Source organism: Cantharellus anzutake (assembly GCF_015039405.1).
Source record: "Cantharellus anzutake strain C23 chromosome Unknown EI90scaffold_43, whole genome shotgun sequence".
In the NCBI taxonomy this organism is placed as follows: domain Eukaryota; kingdom Fungi; phylum Basidiomycota; class Agaricomycetes; order Cantharellales; family Hydnaceae; genus Cantharellus; species Cantharellus anzutake.
Window position 1 is genome coordinate 248,210 of NW_024066993.1, and position 18,558 is coordinate 266,767.

The 18,558-nt window shown below is 49.5% G+C and overlaps 9 protein-coding genes across 9 annotated transcripts; 5 read left to right on the forward strand and 4 right to left on the reverse strand.

The window, feature by feature from the left end:
* Positions 1 to 3,550: 3,550 nt before the first annotated feature.
* EI90DRAFT_3127429 (uncharacterized protein) lies at positions 3,551 to 5,099 on the reverse strand (the record flags this gene model as incomplete). The annotated part of the gene is made up of 4 exons (XM_039064012.1): positions 3,551 to 4,022; positions 4,079 to 4,404; positions 4,458 to 4,562; positions 4,626 to 5,099. 4 exons carry the CDS (start codon positions 5,097 to 5,099, stop codon positions 3,551 to 3,553), a joined length of 1,377 nt encoding a protein of 458 aa, XP_038913247.1.
* A 611-nt stretch (positions 5,100 to 5,710) lies between these two features.
* EI90DRAFT_3127430 (uncharacterized protein) lies at positions 5,711 to 7,240 on the reverse strand (the record flags this gene model as incomplete). The annotated part of the gene is made up of 4 exons (XM_039064013.1): positions 5,711 to 6,546; positions 6,606 to 6,837; positions 6,891 to 7,114; positions 7,171 to 7,240. The coding sequence occupies 4 exons, from the start codon at positions 7,238 to 7,240 to the stop codon at positions 5,711 to 5,713; spliced, it is 1,362 nt and encodes a 453-aa protein (XP_038913248.1).
* A 125-nt stretch (positions 7,241 to 7,365) lies between these two features.
* On the forward strand, positions 7,366 to 8,665 carry EI90DRAFT_3146395 (eukaryotic rRNA processing protein EBP2-domain-containing protein; the record flags this gene model as incomplete). The annotated part of the gene is made up of 4 exons (XM_039065406.1): positions 7,366 to 7,702; positions 7,733 to 7,883; positions 7,934 to 8,223; positions 8,283 to 8,665. The coding sequence occupies 4 exons, from the start codon at positions 7,366 to 7,368 to the stop codon at positions 8,663 to 8,665; spliced, it is 1,161 nt and encodes a 386-aa protein (XP_038913249.1).
* A 740-nt stretch (positions 8,666 to 9,405) lies between these two features.
* EI90DRAFT_2929066 (zinc knuckle-domain-containing protein) lies at positions 9,406 to 9,700 on the reverse strand (the record flags this gene model as incomplete). The annotated part of the gene is made up of 2 exons (XM_039054978.1): positions 9,406 to 9,557; positions 9,616 to 9,700. The coding sequence occupies 2 exons, from the start codon at positions 9,698 to 9,700 to the stop codon at positions 9,406 to 9,408; spliced, it is 237 nt and encodes a 78-aa protein (XP_038913250.1).
* Positions 9,701 to 9,814: 114 nt separating this feature from the next.
* On the forward strand, positions 9,815 to 10,135 carry EI90DRAFT_2891704 (uncharacterized protein; the record flags this gene model as incomplete). The annotated part of the gene is made up of 2 exons (XM_039053992.1): positions 9,815 to 9,852; positions 9,919 to 10,135. Coding segments are annotated over 2 exons (255 nt in total), but the record flags the coding sequence as incomplete, so codon positions are not given.
* Positions 10,012 to 10,461, reverse strand: EI90DRAFT_3068761 (uncharacterized protein). Its single transcript, XM_039061112.1, has one exon. The coding sequence runs from the start codon at positions 10,445 to 10,447 to the stop codon at positions 10,208 to 10,210; it is 240 nt and encodes a 79-aa protein (XP_038913252.1). The 5' UTR covers positions 10,448 to 10,461; the 3' UTR covers positions 10,012 to 10,207.
* A 1,408-nt stretch (positions 10,462 to 11,869) lies between these two features.
* Positions 11,870 to 13,627, forward strand: EI90DRAFT_1855240 (uncharacterized protein). Its single transcript, XM_039052268.1, has 4 exons — positions 11,870 to 11,940; positions 12,027 to 13,155; positions 13,209 to 13,300; positions 13,367 to 13,627. The coding sequence occupies exons 2-4, from the start codon at positions 12,039 to 12,041 to the stop codon at positions 13,514 to 13,516; spliced, it is 1,359 nt and encodes a 452-aa protein (XP_038913253.1). The 5' UTR covers positions 11,870 to 11,940; positions 12,027 to 12,038; the 3' UTR covers positions 13,517 to 13,627.
* Positions 13,628 to 13,851: 224 nt separating this feature from the next.
* On the forward strand, positions 13,852 to 14,984 carry EI90DRAFT_2929253 (calponin homology domain-containing protein; the record flags this gene model as incomplete). The annotated part of the gene is made up of 6 exons (XM_039054982.1): positions 13,852 to 13,972; positions 14,078 to 14,184; positions 14,250 to 14,287; positions 14,396 to 14,583; positions 14,676 to 14,794; positions 14,853 to 14,984. The coding sequence occupies 6 exons, from the start codon at positions 13,852 to 13,854 to the stop codon at positions 14,982 to 14,984; spliced, it is 705 nt and encodes a 234-aa protein (XP_038913254.1).
* Positions 14,985 to 16,988: 2,004 nt separating this feature from the next.
* On the forward strand, positions 16,989 to 18,141 carry EI90DRAFT_3068766 (uncharacterized protein). Its single transcript, XM_039061113.1, has 3 exons — positions 16,989 to 17,292; positions 17,349 to 17,978; positions 18,065 to 18,141. The coding sequence occupies exons 1-3, from the start codon at positions 17,030 to 17,032 to the stop codon at positions 18,069 to 18,071; spliced, it is 900 nt and encodes a 299-aa protein (XP_038913255.1). The 5' UTR covers positions 16,989 to 17,029; the 3' UTR covers positions 18,072 to 18,141.
* Positions 18,142 to 18,558: the final 417 nt, after the last annotated feature.

The window sequence follows — 18,558 nt, forward strand, 5'->3', positions numbered from 1 at the left end:
CATACCAAGCCAACCATTCGGAGCTTTTCCGTCCTTTCGCTTTCCACCCGCTGGCGCGCTCGCGTCGGACAGTGCAGTTGTGGATCCACTTTCTAACATCGTCGACGCTTCCCACATCTACTCCTTTCTGACCGGACTTTCTCCCGCTACTCTCAACTCTGGGCAAGGGACTGTAGAAGTAGCCGTACTGACCGGCGCGTTCGTCCTCGCATTTCGCATCGCATTTTCGGATTTCATTCGTCCTCACTGTTGTGCTCAGCATGTCGGGTCAATATTTCGTCAGCCTTCGAAGATTAGGTGGCAACTATCTTTCGCTGGGCGTTCCTCTCGAGGCGTTTCTCTCAGCATGTCTCGCAAGAACGGTGTTCTCTTTTGTTTCAAGATTCGAAAATTCCGATGCGGCTAGACTTTGCCTGCGAAACCTTTCAGGCGGAGCTAGAAAAGATCTCCTATCAAATAGGCAACCTGAATATGGTCAGTCCTGACTCTCTGCGCAGAATCCAAGACCCTCGACACTTTCAAGCATGTTGTCAGGCTATGCGCTACTCACCAAGCCGTTTGGAAGGATCAAGCCAAGTATCTCGCGGGTTCCAATTGGTCTCTTAGGCATGCAGACTACTCGTTTGTCACCGATGCCGTGCAAATCCCTAGTAGCCGTAGTACCCTTCTTTTGATAACATTCTCCCAGGTTTCCGAAGCTTGGAATCGTGTTGCCTGTGCTTCAGAACACCTAAATGCGCGGAGAGCTCTCCATACTCCATACTTTGCTACGTTGAGCTAGCTAGTCTTTCCCAATAATACCCTATTCCACTAAAGACATCTAATATAGCCAGCGGTAAAGTTGGCCCTTCGATTGGAAGCCCTGTAGGGCCTTGTACGAGTCTTCGTCATTTTTTGTTCGGCATACTGATGTCCTTGCGCTTAGGCAGTTGTATCTAAGTGTTCCCAGCGGGCCATGTTCGTAGGCTTGATCAGGCATCGATGCTTACACTTGACTCTATTTCGTAATATCGTCAGTTGGGGTGGTTTGTGATGTGTGTTCTCCGTGGATCGTGTAAATTCCCTGGCCCTTGATCCGCATTCCTGACGCCCTGCGCGTTCTAGAGAAAAGGCCATGATTAAAGGTTTTGGTGCCGTTATAGACTGAACCGCAATCTGGTCCATCGACTACCTGCCATAAACCATTTGGCACCTAGTCCATCAGTGGTTGCAGGCTACGTGCTTTTATCCTCAGTTCCTCCCCTCTCATCTACTCAGGTCCCCATAAAACCTTTTCATCCAGAGTTTACGAACCAGGAGAACCCATCTGCGTTCTGCACGGGACAACGGCGAGGCATCAAAGCGTCTTAGGTGCCAGGATCGGCATACTATTGGGCCACGTCCTCTGTCGAGCATGCTGAGCATGTCGAATTGGCTCATTGAGAAACTTTACATCATCTTCAGTGTGCCCGGGGCTCTTATTGGTGGCGCTAACAATGTTGTTGTGCGAGCCTTGCCTTGGTTTATATTGGGTTTAGCATTGCAATTTTGTATTCGACGCACGTTCTCAGTCTGCATATTAGCTTCTCCACTGTCGCCATGACACAATCGAAAATAAGAGCCAGTCCTTGGCTGGGGCCCAGCGAGTTCCTTCTGAAGAACCGCACCCACCGTCGAAAGGCAACTGCAACACTGTTACATATACAATGCCAATGCCCCCTGATATCAATCCCTCTTTCAATGATGACGCCCTCAGCATGTTCCTGTTATTGGCAGATCCGATCCAGCATTGGAGAATCGTGTACTTGGGTAAGGACACAGCACGCGGCGGTTGGGCCTTTTTTCTTAGCGATGGAGCTCTTCGTTCGTATCGACTCATCTGGAACGAATTCTGGAGCTTAGATATGACGGAGGGTGAACAATGATGACGTGGTTCCATTTAGGGCATGTGTCCGTTGGGACAGCGGAGTTGGCCGAATTCATTTGCTGTACAACACCAGACTAACCCTGAAGATGTTGCACAGCGATGTGAATGGTACTTCGGGTCCCTAGTCACACTTCCGCGTGACAGAGGCTGCGGGGTAATAACTTAAACAAGACAGACCATCATACAGCCTTCACCTCAGTGTGTTGCAGACATGCCTGCTCGCTTCACAGCCCAAGAGGGACATGGTCCCTGAATAATGGCTAAATCCCGTTTTTCACTCATACAACCTGCTGTGCACATTCCTACGCGCTGAAGTCCCGCGCAGCTTCCTCAGAGATAAAAACAATTAGCTATAAATGAGTTGACCCTCTTTTCTGAGGTGTGGTCTCGGGCCTTAGCTTGTCCCGCCAATTCGACGATTGTCCCTTTCTCTGCGTCTCGGGCAGTAGGACTCGCTGCAAAGTGCGAGTTTGTTAATCGTCCATCCAGTTTCACAAGCCGGACACCTTTCTACCAAAGGACAACGACATGTGTCAATAGCACTAGCAGTGCTGCCTTTCCAGCATCAACATCATCTTCGATCCCGTGAGCCGCTGCGCCCCTCATGTGCGCGCAATACGACCAATTGTTCATCACAGAACTTCCCATGATCATTGGGCAAATATTCACTGGATTGTCTGCATTTTGTTTCTCGTTTTTACTTGATTGTCCCGAGAGCCCCCACCAAGCGTCTCGTTTCCGTCCCTGACTGTCTCATTGCCGCCTCCACCTTCCGCCTCTGACGGCGGACATCTCACTAGGGCCTGCGTCACCCACACCAATATGGGAAAATCCCTACGCCACCCCCCTCAAGACGGATGCAAGGGTCTGGAGTTGCGCCATATGTTATGAAGAGATGGACAGTACACGCCCGCCAACAGTGGGTGCACCATGCGGACACTTTCTTCGCTGCATATGCCGAGAGCTCGTTCTACGCCACGCCTTAGAAAATGGTGAAACATCGACCTGTCATATGTGCTGTTTATCATATGAACGGACGCAATAACGGACGCTCAGAACAGAAGCCAACCATCACAAATACCTCGCCCATCGCGGCAAGCGCCCCCCATTCCCACGCTTTGTGACCTTTGGCGTACATCCAGAGATGCAACTGTGGCTATGGAGTTTGCGTGATTCATTCAACGTTCTCCTTTCGGTGGGGCTTTGGTGTGAAAGCAGACGACTCATCTTTCCATCGCTCACCTGTCGCATATGGAATATTACAGCGGATTGCAATTGCTTGTGATTTAGTGATTCGTCGGGGGCAGGAGAACAAAGAGAATGGTAATGGCACGATATTGCGAATGGTCACTCTTTCTGTCCAAAGTACGGATATTACTATATTGCAATCGGCGTAATGTAATGAGACTGTTGAAAATGACGCATAACGAACCCAATTGTCACTAACATGCCTGAATTGATCAGTTTTGGGTGCGATACGGATTATGATCTTATGTCCAGGGGAGCAGGATGTGCGTGTAAGTGCTGCCGGAAGCACTCTTTCACCCGACACAAAGTGATTCCTACTCAGCGTGTAATATACAAGCATATTTATGGCTACAATACGACTGAACGTATCCAAGAAGCAAAAATCGATGGTATCTGCTACTCGGCAGCTTTGCCTGTCTCATCCCGAATACCATTTTCGGCGAAGTGCAAGATGCCGGAAATCTGCAATAATTTCACGATCTCCTCCGCCTCGACCACGGTCATCTTCGAGAGCAGCTTGTTAACCTTTTCCAAACTGTTCGATTGCAACGCTTTCTTAAGCTTTTCGTCAAACCCTTGGTAAATCTCCCAACGTGTTTGTAGAGACCTTCGGACCTCCTCAACGTCAAGGTCTTCTGCTCCTGGGCCTTCCAGAATCAAGGTCTCCGGAGGAGGTCCATCTGGAATGTTGAAGGAGATGACAGTGTCGGGTTTCTCAACAACGAGCTGTATTGTTTCGATTCCGCCAACTTTCTCCTGTCGAGCCTTCTCTTGCAGGTTAATCTTCGCGCGCTTCACGACGAGATCATATGTTCCCTGGGCATCATTTAGGAATAGATCTATCGCTTTTTGCTGACCAGACATCATCCTACGATGTAACAGATAAGCAAATGTGCTTCACGACGGTTGGACGAGCCAACGTACCGTTTGAAGAACATCCCAACGCCGTCCCGACCAAGCTTCTCACAGTACTGGATCAAAAGACTCTGGTGAACGCACTGCTTTGCGTACACGGATTTCCCCTCCATCTGGGCATTGAAAGCCTGTAGAAGTAGAGCATCTGTAGCACCCTCGACGAAGATCGTCCGATCCTTTTGGATGAAGGCGTATGATGCTGCGAAATCACCGTAAGGAATTTTTGAAAATTCGAGGAGAGCTGGTGAGATGTCAGGGATTTCGGTGTCATCATCGCTGTCGGAATCGTTTTCTTCATCTTTCTTCTTTGGTGCAGGGGGTTCTGTCGTCTTAGCCTAAATAAAAAATGAGATGGGAGTACCGATTTTTGGGATGAGAGAGAACACACTGATGGACTGTTCAAGGTCTGAATGGTTGTTGTCGTTTTCTTTTCGGGTGCCTTTTTTGACGGGAGGACCTCAACTGGCTCTGGGGCCTTCGGGGGTGGCATATACTGCGGAAATGCAAAAATGTTTTCTATCAGGTGTGTCCATAGTCAAGCAGAATTATACACTACCTTGGAATTGAAACCATCGTGGATATCATCCGATGTAATCTTCTTCGTTTGTTCCTTCTTTTCTTCCTCTAACTGTTCAGTGGCTTCCTTGTTTCTCTTGGTAAGCTTCTCGATATGCGAGTCAAGCTGTGCAACTAGCACCGGTCCAAGCTTGTCGGTATCGGTGGCCGAGATCCCCTTCTCCTTCACTTCCTTATGCACGGTAAGAAGTAAACTCTCAATCATAGCATCGTAGGTGAGTTGGTTTGGCGCATCGGTGGGTTTGTCTGGAGAAGGTTGAGTCTTTAATCGCTCGACGAGCTGCGAGTAATACGCCGGGCCGCCCTCTGCTAAGTCGTTCGAAATTTGCCTCAAACGGGGCAGAAGGACTGCATTAGACTTGATCTCTGCCTCGAATTGGGCGATGCGTTTCTTGCGCGCCTCACGCTTTTCGTGAATATCGCGCTGTTTCCATCTTTCATGGGTAGAATGCATGAGATTTCCATTCGTCAAGGCTTTGCTCAGGAATGAGGTACCTTACTAAGCTGGCATGGTCAACGTTCGGATGTCCCTCGATGTCCGAATCATCCGAGATCTTGGTTTGACCAACCACGTCATTGATCTCGATCGGATGACGGCGGTTAGTTTACGCACTCACCTCGAGTGCGTCCCATCTCCTGTAGTTGCTAGAGTAATTCGGCATGTCCACCTTTCAAGTACCAAAGCTTTAACGTAGACTTGGATTGGGGATGATGCTGTAGAAGTTACTGGATGATTTAACTGATTGGAAACTGAATAAATGCCAATTTGATTATGTAACGGAGTGATAGGCGCTTCCCCGACGACGCTCGAGTCAGCGCTTTTATTAAGGCCAGGAATGGCACCTTCACCAATCATGCTCTTGAAGGCACCACCTCTCTCACCAACGTTGATGATACAGCACTAAGAAGACACGTACATGATCCCCAGTGAGAAACAAACATAACAACTTCAGGCGCTAATTCGAGCGCAGAACTCCATTGACATGTTGGCACAAGATGGGAAAGCTTCATAAGCTGCCCACTGGGAACATATGAAACGAGAAAATCAAAGTCCGGTGCACCAAATTAACGCAGTCCTAAGAGTTCTCCGATGTCACTTTCACTATCAGCGTCACTCTCCGGTTCGCTCTCTAAACCAAGGCCATGGACAAGCTCCAATGCAGCCTTCGCTGCAGCCCTCCGTTTTTCTTGAGGGTCCTTTATGTGGGATATCTCTTCCTTCGTAGCTTGTAACTGAGCAAAGACCTGGGATAAATCAAAACGTATATCTTCATCATCCGAACCATCGAATCCAATGTCGCGCAGGTCAGAAGAGGAAGAATTGGTGCTTCCGCCAAAAATACGGTGTGTGGTGGATTCGATCTCCCTTTTGGTGGGGTCCCACGCTTTGGGATGATCGTCCACGAAATATCCCCCTTCCTTCGTGGCTCCAGATGACTTAGACAGCTCGGATGACCTTGGAACAGGGGTGGCGAATGGTGAAATATCTTTCGGGAGGTTGCGAGGTGTAGGATCGGAGAAGTATTCACCGAAATCATCAGTGAATGCTTTAGGGGTCTTCATTGCTGGAAGGGACTCTTCGAAATCCCCTTGGGGATCGGGGGTGGGAGCTTCTTCGAGCCATTCTTCCAGAGCTTCGATATGTTTCTCGTCGATAGTACCCCCGTGAATTCGTGAAGCAAATAAGGACAACACAACTTCGTCGGAGAGGTGCTCGGTAGACACATTGAGAGATGTGCTACCACCTATAGTCGATGGGTTCTCAGCTATTTCAAGGGAAGCGGTGAGGGTGGTGTTATTGGGTGCAGCACGAATGGATTTTGAAGGGTCATTGCGGACGAGAGATGGCCATTTGATAGAAGAGAGTGCGTCTATGAGGCGTGGGATGCCTAGTATTGACACTGAAAGTGATGATGGTGAGAAGTGTCATTCAACCCGACAATCGTCATTATGCCCTCACCTTCATCATCGGGCGATGCAGAAGTTGCGTGTGCTAGAACATATTCAAACCCATTGTCCGCAAAGAAATCATCAGTATCTGAATCATCGCTCCTGCCCTGAGGGGTTTCGGCGTTCGGCAATGAAACCCCTATTGTCTTTTCTTCCGATTCAAAGGCCAGAGCTAAATTTACTTCTGCGTTTTGGGCCTTCCATGCAGGTAATACCTGCAAGAAAGTCGCTCGAGCCGCTGGCTGTGGGTAGTCAATAGCCACACTTTACTCCAGTATGATGACAATCCACGCACATCGCCTTTCTTGAAGACGTAAATAACTGCAGGGCAATGTGTATCGTCGGTAATGGGTTTGGTCACCGAGTCTGATGGCAAAGCGACATCCAATGTGTTCTCCCCAATGGGAGGGGGGATGAAGAAGTGCACTGCCGCTGTGTAGTATTTGTTGGTGATTATCCATGGGATTGTCTTTCCGTTTGGCCCCTCTGAAACCTTTCCATGTTGGCCTCCGGTGATCACTGCGGACCCACAACATAGGTTCTAGCGACATCGACGATGAAGACGATTAACGCACATTCCACTGCCTTGAGCGCAAGCTCAGAATCACGATCCGCGACGACAACGATCTCGCAGGAGGTGTCCATGGGGTGAGAGACCTAGGAGTTGGGCCGGCTTTGGACCGGCGAAATCTAAATCGAGCAATCAGACTCGTGATCATATTTGAATACCGAGTGGCTGTTCAAGCCTGTCCGAAAAACGTCTCGACGACATGGCCAAGTCCAAGCTTGCCGCAACACAACCAGAACCAGAAAGGGAGAAAAAAGAGAAAAAGAAGCGGGGAGAAAAGAAACCAAAATCAACTCCACCTCCTGCTCCCGCTGCGGTCCCTTCTGACCGTGAGGAAGAAGGCGAGGAAGTCCAGGAGCCACAAGAAACAAACGAGGATCATAGCAGCGACGCAGTTGAAACGGTGGATGGGGAGGAGAACGAAGAGCAAGCGCCATATTGGAGCACTGACGAAGAAGAGAGCGAAAGTGGGAACGAAAGAGCTGTCGTTGAAAACATTTCAAAGGTCAAGACAGGCACAGTGCAGAGGGGCAAGGTAGGTTACTGGTAAGGCGTTACTCTCTGCTTAGTAATTACCATTTTTCAGGAAGCCCTACAACGCATACGAGAAACCATAAAGCTCGATCCCTCATTGCCCTGGACCGATCATCTAACCTTAACGTACCCTGAACCATTGGGCATCACGAACCCCGATGATGACCTACCGAGGGAGCTAGCCTTGTCAGTGCACTTATTGCTTGAAGCAGAAAGCATCTAACATCCTCTCTTAGTTACAAGCAAGCCCTCTATTGTGCCAACGAAGCAAAATCCTTGGCCAAAAAATATTCCCTCCCATTCTCCCGTCCATCCGATTATTTCGCTGAAATGGTCAAATCAGACTCGCACATGGAACGTATACGACAGGGGCTTCTGAACGAGTCTGCTGGAATTCAGAAGAGTGAAGAGGCGCGTAAGCAACGAGAGTTGAAGAAATTCGGGAAGCAAGTTCAGGTTGAGAAACTAAAGGAGCGCCAGAAGACGAAGAAGGATATGGAGGACAGATTGAAGTCTCTTAAACGGAGTGAGTTGACCTCCTAGCTTATGGTGTCCGGTTCCTGCTCATCACCTTTGCGTCATCAGAAAGAGGAAAACAAGGTCTTGGTGGTGGTGGTGACGATGGCGATGACGAATTCGATGTTGCGGTCGAAGATGCCGTGGAAGATAATCCCAAGGGAAATAAACGCGCTAAGACTGGTTCGGGTCGCAAGAAACCACGGATGTCCCGGGAGAAGCGAGATGCCAAATATGGCTTTGGCGGTAGTAAGAAATGGAGCAAGTCAAACACGAGAGAGAGCACGAATGATTTCGATTCTGGAGCGAGACGAAGAATTGGGACGAAAAAGGCAGGGAAGCCCGCCAAGCGGTACGCCGTCACGATACAGTCTCCTGCCGAAAATTCTCGGCTAACTTATCCCCTTAGGCTTGGGAAATCTCGTCGACATGCTACACGGTCACGGAAATAAATTCGCTTTATTGATTAAGTTGACAACTTGAAGCGAGGGCTGCCGTCTTACTGTCAAGCCGTTTCACCTTGTATCTCTCTGGAACGCTGTCTTTATGCATTATTCAATTCCAGCAACAGCGTGAACATTTGGACCCAGCTGAGGCGAGCATACAAGGGATCAGATTATCAATTACACAGGCACTAAGGCAGAAAACCAACGGCAAATAAGCCGAAGCTTAATGTCTGCCTCGGCGCACAGGGCTCGCGCTCCTCCTAGGTGGAGTGAAAGACCGCCTATCATCTCTATTCCGGTGTGCTCGCCGGTCATCGTAACGTCGTTCGCGAGAACGCGCACGGGCATGGAGATCAGACCGGGAACGTGACGAAGATCTGGATGATGAGCCAGATGATGACCAGGACCTGGAACGGGATCGAGGACGGGATCGTGACTCGCCACGAGAACGAGATGAACGCGAGTCAGAATCAGAGTAAGAACCCGAGCTTGAGCTGCGCGAATCAGAATCAGAATCGGAACTGTGGGATGAATGGGATGAAGATGAACGAGAAGATGAGCGGGAAGGGGATCTGAATCGATATGTGCATCAGTGGAATGAAGTTTCAAAAGCGAACAGTTGACCGACCGCTTAGACTTTTTGCTCTTCTCGCGCTCTTTCTCCTTTGCAGCTAGTATAGCATCAGCAGTCCCAGCGACGATTTTCTGTTGTCTTCGTAGATGGTCAACTTCAGAAGAGGGGAGTCTCAGAAAACCACACACTTCGGCTTGAACTCTTCCGGTAGTTCCACACTTGGTTCATCCCTAGGCTTCAATAACTCGGGCTTTTCGAGCACCGCCGTCCGAGAAGGTCGTGCGAGATACGGCTTTTGATTCTTGCACTCATAGATAAAGTGGCCTGATAACAGGAAAATGTAAGCGGCTAGCCACGACCATCGGACCGAGACAAAATTCACCTTTCCCAAGGCACTTCTGACACACTGTTGAAGATGTTGCCCTCGGGTTATTCGTAGATCCACGCCCGCCGAAACGGGAAGCCATATAGGGCAAACTTCAACCACCAAGCAGAGAAGAATTCTGGAAACTACCGCATGTGATCCCTTCCCACGCCTCTCATCGCTAGCAGCTAAGCTAAAATCCATGGTGCCCCGACTGTCGGGTTTGCAGAAGCAAGTCCTTTCATTGTACAGAAGGTAGGAAGTGGGGAGGAGATGACGAGGCCATCTGTCTCATCTTATTATATTTGCGGACAACTGTAGGGCTCTAAGAATGACGCGTTCAAAACCTCCCGAAGCGCAACTTAAGTTTCGCCTCTTCGTGAATTATCACTTCCATAAGAATGCTTCATCTATATTGGCTCGAGATGTCGGCACTGTGGAGTATCTACTTCGGCAGGGGACAAAGCAGATTGAAATGTACGAAAACAAGTCAATACGAGATTGCTGGGTGACAAATGAGATGTTGGATTGGGCGCGAACAAGAAAATGCGGCGTCAGGGAGGAGATATAATGTAGAATTAATGATCATGCAGTAATGTACACGTTTTGATTATGTTGAGAAAGTTGGGCTTTCACCCTGGGGTGTAGATGTGGTGGATGCTGGTGTAGTAGGTGTAGTGGTTGAAAGAGGGGTTGTAGCGGGTGGGGTAGGACTACTGGTTGTGGCGGTATGACCACTCATTTCAGATGATGCTTGGGATACATTGCTCCCTTGCCCCTTTGACACGAGTTCAACAGCGCCAAGGTAGGCTAGTCTCCTTTCGTTCAGCACTTGTTTTATGCGCGCCATGGATTTCCGACACTGCAGTGGGGAATGAGTTGATGTGATGCATGAGGTTAGTTGCACTAGCCTTAATATCCTTGTCAATGGTGGACGTGTGTTGTTTCGGATCCAGGCCAATTCGCCGTGCCGTCTGGACTTGAGTGGCCAGCAAATTACGCTCGCGCGCTAGGAGATACCAAAGGGTATGTAGGTCGTTGAAACTCTTCAGGCGGAGCTCGTCGGCGGACCAGGAACGACCTATGCAATATGTCAAACCAAAGTGAGGCGATGGAGCACGAGGTAATCATACTGCTTTCATCTTGCTCTCCAGGTGCCTCTAAGATAGTCCAGCCCCTCTCTTTCTTTTTTAACCCCACTCGCCGGAAGAAGGCGTACAACGGATGTTCATCGCTTAGCTTCTCAGTTTTCATCTTAGGTCTCAGGCGACCTTTTTTGGGGTCAGAAAGTGGCGCGAGCGAGTCGACCTCCGGTTCTCGCTTTGGCGTGGCTTCTGCAGCTCTGCATCCTTCATCCCTAGTAAACGTCGCAGGAAGCCCAGTCTTCTTTTGGGTGGTTGAGGTGCATTATCCGATGGGGTCGATGTGGAAGTGGACGACAGAGCCTTTGAAGGGCCATCAACGGTTGTCGCAAGTGATCGATAGATAACATATTGGGTACGTAGCAAAGATGGGGGTCTGGAGATCCGCATCTTGAGGAGCGTGAGAAATAAAAACATTTATGAGTGGCCTCGGTCACAACAGACAGAAACAGGTGCAGCTGCTGTTGTTTGCTCCATCCTGGGCATCTCGGGATTTGTCCTTGTTGGGTGATATTGCAAGGAACAAAGCCATAATTGGGGGGATTCCCATGCAGACGTAGCCTGGAAATCATCTGATGCAACTTGCAGCATGCTTTGAGATCATCCGTTCTTGGGCAAATCGCAGGTGACCGGAAGAAGAGGCAAATGCAATGGTTCAGAATTTAAAAATTAAGGAGCCGTATCAATTTCAAGTTGCATGAAGGCATTCCGATTCCTAGAGCTAAATGTTGTGGAATAGTCGGGCGCTCTGGCACCCAGCGTTTGAACTGTTCATGAAGTTTCTTGATTTGTGCACAGCGGACTGCTCATTTGAGTCGCGCGGAATATATTCTCGCGCACAGACATTTCCAGGATTGCCCGATGCTTCCGTTTTTGGAGTCCATGTTGATGGACGCAGTCGAGGATGGTGCCCTTAAAATTAAAAGCCACAAGCGCAATTTTCTTTCCTCCCCTCAGTTCACATACTTGGAACTGAAGTGAGATCCCCTTCATCTTTTGGAACGTAGTCTTAGACGTTCCGACATTGTATGTACTTTCCTAGCGCTAATACACCGCTAGGTAATTATTAAGTTCACATACTTGGAACTGAGCGCTCATACGATCATATTCTAATATGAACACCAGCAGTGATGCTCTGGGTTATCAGGTAGATTTTTAACAATGACGCCCGGCGCTGTTGGGACTATCACGTGTGGATTTTGTAAGGTGACGCTCTCGAGCTTGATTCGATCTTTTCATGGCATTATGTATCGATGGCGTGGAGGCTGATGAACCTGTCTCTATTAGCCCCCTATTGAAATGCCTCCTAAACGTGCCATTGGGTTGGCGAAAGCGAAAAAAGCGAAACTAGCTGAGGATGATCGTGAAGCGAAGCGACGGCGGACAGACAATGGCGAGGTGATTGAAGACCAGGCTGATACTGCTCAAGTAACTGATGGCGACTGGGGAGATTTGAAGGAGCTCTATGCGCGTGTTAAGAATGCGGCGGATGAAGGTGATGTGCTCTTCAGAAGTTCTCGTTACATTGCTCAAATGTATTGTCCAACAGAGGGACCAACGAAAGCACTTCCTTGGCTTCGGGGTGTTCTCCATGATTGTGATCGGATTATCAGAAACGTTCCTGACCCTAGCCAACTCATCGTCAATGGAGCTCCAGATCCAGGATCCGATCCTTATGCCGTGCATTCGTCATTTTACTCTCTCTATGCCAACGCAATATTGGATATTGGGGCCATCGTTGGTAAGGAACCAGATTTAGTTGTGGAGGGAGAGCCGGATTCGCTCGAAGATTATATTGGTGCTGCATTTGACATATTGGAGAAAAATGCTGCGAAGTACGAAACTGCTGACAAGCATGATTGGGCGCACAATTATGCTTGGATGACTGGATTACTTCTCCTTGCGGACATCAAGGGAGGAGACTCATTAGAATCCTCACCGACTCAGAGTGCGTCTTCAAAGACGCGAAATATAATGGACTGGTCTCCTGCTCAGCTTGTGGAAAAGGCTCAGAAGCATTTCGAAACTTGTTCATCTTTACACCCCAGCCCCGACTCGCCCGAACCTCCTCAGGAAGAAAACAAAGGCGAGGAAGTCCAAACTGCCTTGGAGTATCCAGCTCTCCCTGCATTCTTGTCCCACTATGCACATCTTGTACTTGGTGTCTTAGAAAGCATTGAGTTGCCAGAAGAGCAAACTAAAAAGGCGGAGGAAATTGGCCTGATACTCGGTTCTGCAGCGGAGAAGCTGAGGGCGCAGCCGAACTTTAAAGGTCATCTTCTCGTCGAAAGTGACGTCAAGAAAGGCCTGGCACTTGTGGGAAGAATCAAGGCTGAAGCGTCAACTTCATCCTTAGTGGATGACGAGGATCTCGGCCATCCGTTAGTAGTCAAGGCTAGAATAGATTTAAGGGAATGTGAGCTGCAATATACAGGGTCCTGTCGAAGATCATGCTGACGCTCCTTCTAGGTGTAAACTTACTTCAGGAGGCGAGAGCATTAATTAGCGACACTCCAAAAACCTACCTCGTCGAGACGAAAACCGAAGAAATTAATGGAATTGTAAGTTCCGCGCCCCACCTTTGAATCTCCTATCGTTACTCAGGACGACTTTCCATATGCTCACAGCTGAAAGATCTCTGGTTTTATATCTATTTCATTACGGAAGATGAAGCTGAGCGAGAAGCGATTGAACAGAAGGCTAGTGAAGCGGGCTTCACACTTGGCAGCGACGATGATGGTGACGAAGAGGAAAAGGACGACCAAGCTAGCGGCTAGGCGGGGATTAGCGCGCCCCACTGACGAATATTTTCCATGACCAGGTGAACAAATCGACAATATTAATTGGCGTACTTGGGGCATTTGCATGAATGGAGCGGCATTTCTCAGCACTTCACACTAGCGTAGTCTGCAATCATCGTTGACGGCGCTGAGTCTTTTACCACATAACTCTGAGAAGCACCTAGGCTACATGAGAAACAGATGCTTATTCGGCAATTATGCCCTGCTGTAAATTGTCTCAAAAGCTTCTAGGACTTCAAACAAACACGGAATTTTGCATCCGGAGGCAGCTAAGCCGAATTCATTTGGATATATCCACAAATCGAGCAGCCATGGGCGAATCGAGAACTGAACTCTTAGCGTGGCTCAACGAGCTTCTGCAGACCTCTTACGTGAAAATAGAACAATGTGGGACGGGAGGCGCGTACTGTCAGATTATAGATTCAATCTATGGTGCGTTGGAGCGCTCTGCTAATCATGTCGCGCTCGCATGCTAATAAACCATCCTTCGATGTCATGTCATGCCGTGTATGCTGTGTTTGGCTCGTTCACCGTTAGGCGACGTGCCAATGTCTCGTGTCAAGATGAATGCGAAGCACGAATATGAGTTTTTAGCTAATTACAAAATTCTGCAAAATGTTTTCAAGGCGCATAAGATAGATAAGGTAGGTGGCGCTTGTTTGGGGGGCGATGACGCGCTTTGGTGATGTAGGTTCGTCATGATATCCAGCCAATACCGGTGGAGCGACTCGTTAAATGCAAGATGCAGTGAGTTTGACGTTTCGATCGGGTCCCTATTGTGGCATCGTTGCGCTCATTACGATCTTCGTATCGGGCGTCTTCTGCGACTCAAATGGCACTAAACCATATGTTAAGGGATAACCTTGAGTTCCTTCAGTGGTTGAAAAAGTATTGGGATCAAAATTATGGTGGCCAGCCTTACGATGCGATCGCTCGACGAAAAGGCGTTACCCTGGATACACCTGCTACTATTGCCCCTGTGTCACGACCTCCGGTAGTTGGCGCGGCAACGAATCGAGCGGCTACAAGGACACCTTCGGGAGGTGAGCGCCTCAGTGCTTTTTTTGTACTGAGTTTCTCCATGACCCACACACCTTGCCTCATCCTGTCAACACCGTGCCATTTGCGGCGATAGTCCGCGCCGGGTCTTCAGCTGCATCAAACGAGTTCGTTCTCAATTTGCAGAATCAGCTGCGTGAGGCGAATGTCCAAATGGAAGGGCTGGAGAAGGAAAGGGATTTTTACTTCGCGAAGGTGAATGGTTCAATGCCTCAATTCAGTGATGATCTTATAACACTCCTTGTCCGATAAGTTACGGGATATCGAGATCTTGTGTCAGAACCAGCTAGAAGTACTTGAAGCCCAAAGTCAGGATGATCCAACTTTAAGGGAAATCCAAAAAATCTTATACAGTGTAAGTGAATTGATATACTCCTTCTCTTGAGAGGCTGATCGATCATTGTTCCTGCGGTGTGCTTCACGATGGGATCCGGATGTTGCATGGCAGACCGAGGTGAGATCGACTGGATTAGGGCATTTCGCTTGATCGATATTGATCGATATTTGTTGTCTGCTGCTTTTGCTAGGAGGGTTTCGAAGTGCCGGACCAGGCCCAGCCAGGTGCGGAGGAGGAAGAGACATTCTGAGAGGACTCATCATCAGCAGGCAATTGTCTTTGTTTGTTGGACATGCTGCGTGCCGGCAGCACGTTCGGGTTGTTTCTGCGCATTCATTTATCATCCGTCCCGCTTTTTGGAACCCGGCTTCACATGTCACTTAACACTTTTTTTCGGTCGTTCTCTCGATAATTCTCAGCTATACTACGTTTTTTCATCTCTCATCCCCTAAACCGCTGTGAATAGTAATCACTACTACTGTGTTTTTTGAACCCCGAAATTGGATGTTGTTGAGATCACAGGGTGATGAAAAGATTCAGGTTCGAAGTGCAGGTTTGCGATGACTCCGAATTCGGATAATGCCGAATGAGTTAATTTTTGGAAGGCCCTGGTTGTTTCTTTTCCTTACCTTCCCTCCGTCCGCAACAGAGGGGGATCATTTCCATTTTCTTCCTTTTCCTCACCGCGTTCCTCTGCGTAGGTAGCCCCCTTCGCAATCTGTCATCGGATCCTGCTGGGCTGTCCCAAAAGATCTGTGCACTGATTTGCAAGTCAGGTGTAACCTGGACACAGACAACACTTCGCCTTTGACCCCCCTTTCCTCCCTCCGACTCTTGTGCAGCTATCTCCTCGTTCGCAGTCCTTAATTGGACCCGGCGTACTTGGCTAGCAATCTCCAACCCTGCGTTCTTGAAGATCGCATATCCCCGCTCGGCCTCCTAGATTTTTCTTCAATTTTCACGACTTCGATACGACTCCACTTCGGCCCCTTTGATCACTCAATCCACAGCGATCAACGGCCATTCGGCAAGCAGTCCGAGTCTGTTTGTCGCCCCGACTCGCAAGAGTCTCCTTTATCACAACGCAAGTTGCTTGAAATGCCTGTCCCAACGGCCTTGGCCCCGTCTGCAGCCATCAACGTAACCTCTCTCAAGAAAAGCCAGCAGCTACGCCCGCAGCCTCAGTCTTACCTGCAGCGTCGTGAAGCTGCGCACCCCAAGGGCATCGTCCACCCTCTTGCGTCTACATTTGACGACATTGATCGCCTCGTTCTGCCTCAACACGCGGCTATCATGCCACCATTCAACAGTGGTCATCATCGTCCTTTCACCGTTGCCGAGGACAACGTGCCCTTTGACGTCCTTTATGGAGCCAGTCTAGCTCCCCAAGAGAGGTACGGTGCTTCTCATCCCTACGTGCTGCATTCGGGCGCCGCCGTCGCCTCTGGTTTCCATATCACCCCTCCCAATAAGCGCCGGAACACTCCGAGTTGGCCTCCTTCGCCTCATGGTTATCCTCCTACCCCTTCTTTCGGCGAGGACAACTGCAGCGTGGACGAGCATGACTCGTACGTGCGCAGGGAGTACAGGGTAGTCAATGACCGATTCCGCGAGACTTCCGCTAATATGGCGCCTTGGCCTCCCGTTCCCGGTAACTTGCCTCCTTACCCCCAGTACGAGGATCTGCCGGTTCACAAACACCAGCATGTTTATGGCTCATTTGCACCTGCTGCGTCTGAGGTTCCTATGCCCGACATCGTGCCCGAGCAACTCGTTGTCCCTCGGCCTGCTCCGGTGACCCGGGGATTAGAGGCTCTGACACCGCCGAACGATGACCCTCCAACAAACTTTATCCCATCACCATCTGAGCTGCTCAAAGCCGCCAACGAACAAGCAAGGGCTAACGCGGGCGTCAATCTCGCGGATTGGATGAGTGACAGTGTTTGGGACGTCTGCTCCTTTCTAGTCTCAAATGAGTAGGTCTATTTTCGTTATGTCTCCTACCGGAGGTACAAGTGCTCATATGTTTTCTAAGTGCACCTCCATCACCAGGTCGAGTGTTTCTCCGCCGGTCCCCTTCGTTCTCTGGTGGCATGGTGCCTCCTCCTTTTCGGCGGTTTGTCCAACAGACCATCTACCAAGTCTCTGCATCTGCCGCGTCGTTGATATTGGCTCTTTGGTATATCCATCGTCTTCCCATTCGTCGGACCGACTATGACAATTTGTCCGAAATGGAGCGTGCCTTCCGCGACGACCTTCTTTCCTCTCGGAATGAGATCCCTTGGCGGATTCTCGTTCTTGGTCTTACGTTAAGCAATAAGTGGTTGGAAGATAATACCTTCACAACGAAGACTTGGTGTGTTTTTAGTTCCTGATTCAGGTCCGAATCACTCTGATACTGGTTTGAATTAGGCACGAGGTCACTGGGCTAAGCATGGCATCCATGCGCTCACTTGAAATGAAAGCCCTTGCTATTTTTTCCTGGGTACTTGGGCCGCAGCCCGATGAATGGCTGGCATGGATAAGTCAACTCAGGCGACGGGAGCTGTCTACGATTCACACGATTGGTAGTGAGAGGGAATATCGCCTTGCGAATGGTGCCGTGAAGAAGCCCGTTCAAGTCTTAGACGAGCTCATTGCCGAGGTTAACGGTAATGATATCGAGTTTGACACCTTTCCTGCCGTTACGTCCTGTGAATCACCCCTCCTCGATGATCTGGATCCTAGTGTAGGATGTTTCGATGCATCCCAGCAAGAAATTCATCCTCGTTTAGAGATGCTTTGGCATACTCGTACTGTGTCATTTCCCGAGACTCGTGGCGAGTTTAGCGAGACCTTGAACCGTGATGCTGGGTCGTGCCGTCCTCACACCATTCATCGTGACCTTTTCCCTCGAATCCCTGGTATCTGGGATCCTACCGATACGGCTTTGGACTCGCCTCAACCACCTAGACCCCGTCCATCTTACGAGGCAGTTCAGCGACCTCCTGTTGCTCCTATTCCCCCCGCTCCCACCTGTCATCAGCAATATCAACACTCAGGGTTCGTCGATAATACCCCTTTCGCTTCCGCCGAACCCCTAATAGATTTCCATCCCCACCATCGCCGGTACAATACGCCTCACGAAGTTGGTAATAACTTGGCATTCGCAGAGGGAGGCGGGCGAGTTTCGAGGTGGTCCAGAAAGGGCAATGATGAAGTAGTGATGACATCTCGTGGAACCACTGCCACGCGCATACCGTTCCTCCCTTTCGAGTCTGACCGATCTTGGTACGACACCACCCGTCTACCTCGTAGTATTGCAGAAGGCCATCACGTCGGCGGACCTTGGAACGCCCTTACTGGTATGTTTCGAGCAGTGTGAGCTCAAATTACAGTTGCCGCGGTCCTTCTCGCCACCTCTTGTGTTGCTCGGACAATCCGAATACTTCCGTTGTCGTCCATCTTCTCGTTTATTTCGTCTCTCTCAGTTCGTATCAGCTATTTAGGATTGTTCACCATTCAGTTTCAATTATCGCATCTGATATCCTCTTCCCGTGGCACCAACGTTGACAGACCATTCGACACCGACTCTCAGGGTCAAGGCCACTTGACATTGTTGTACCGCAGCAGCGCTGCCGGT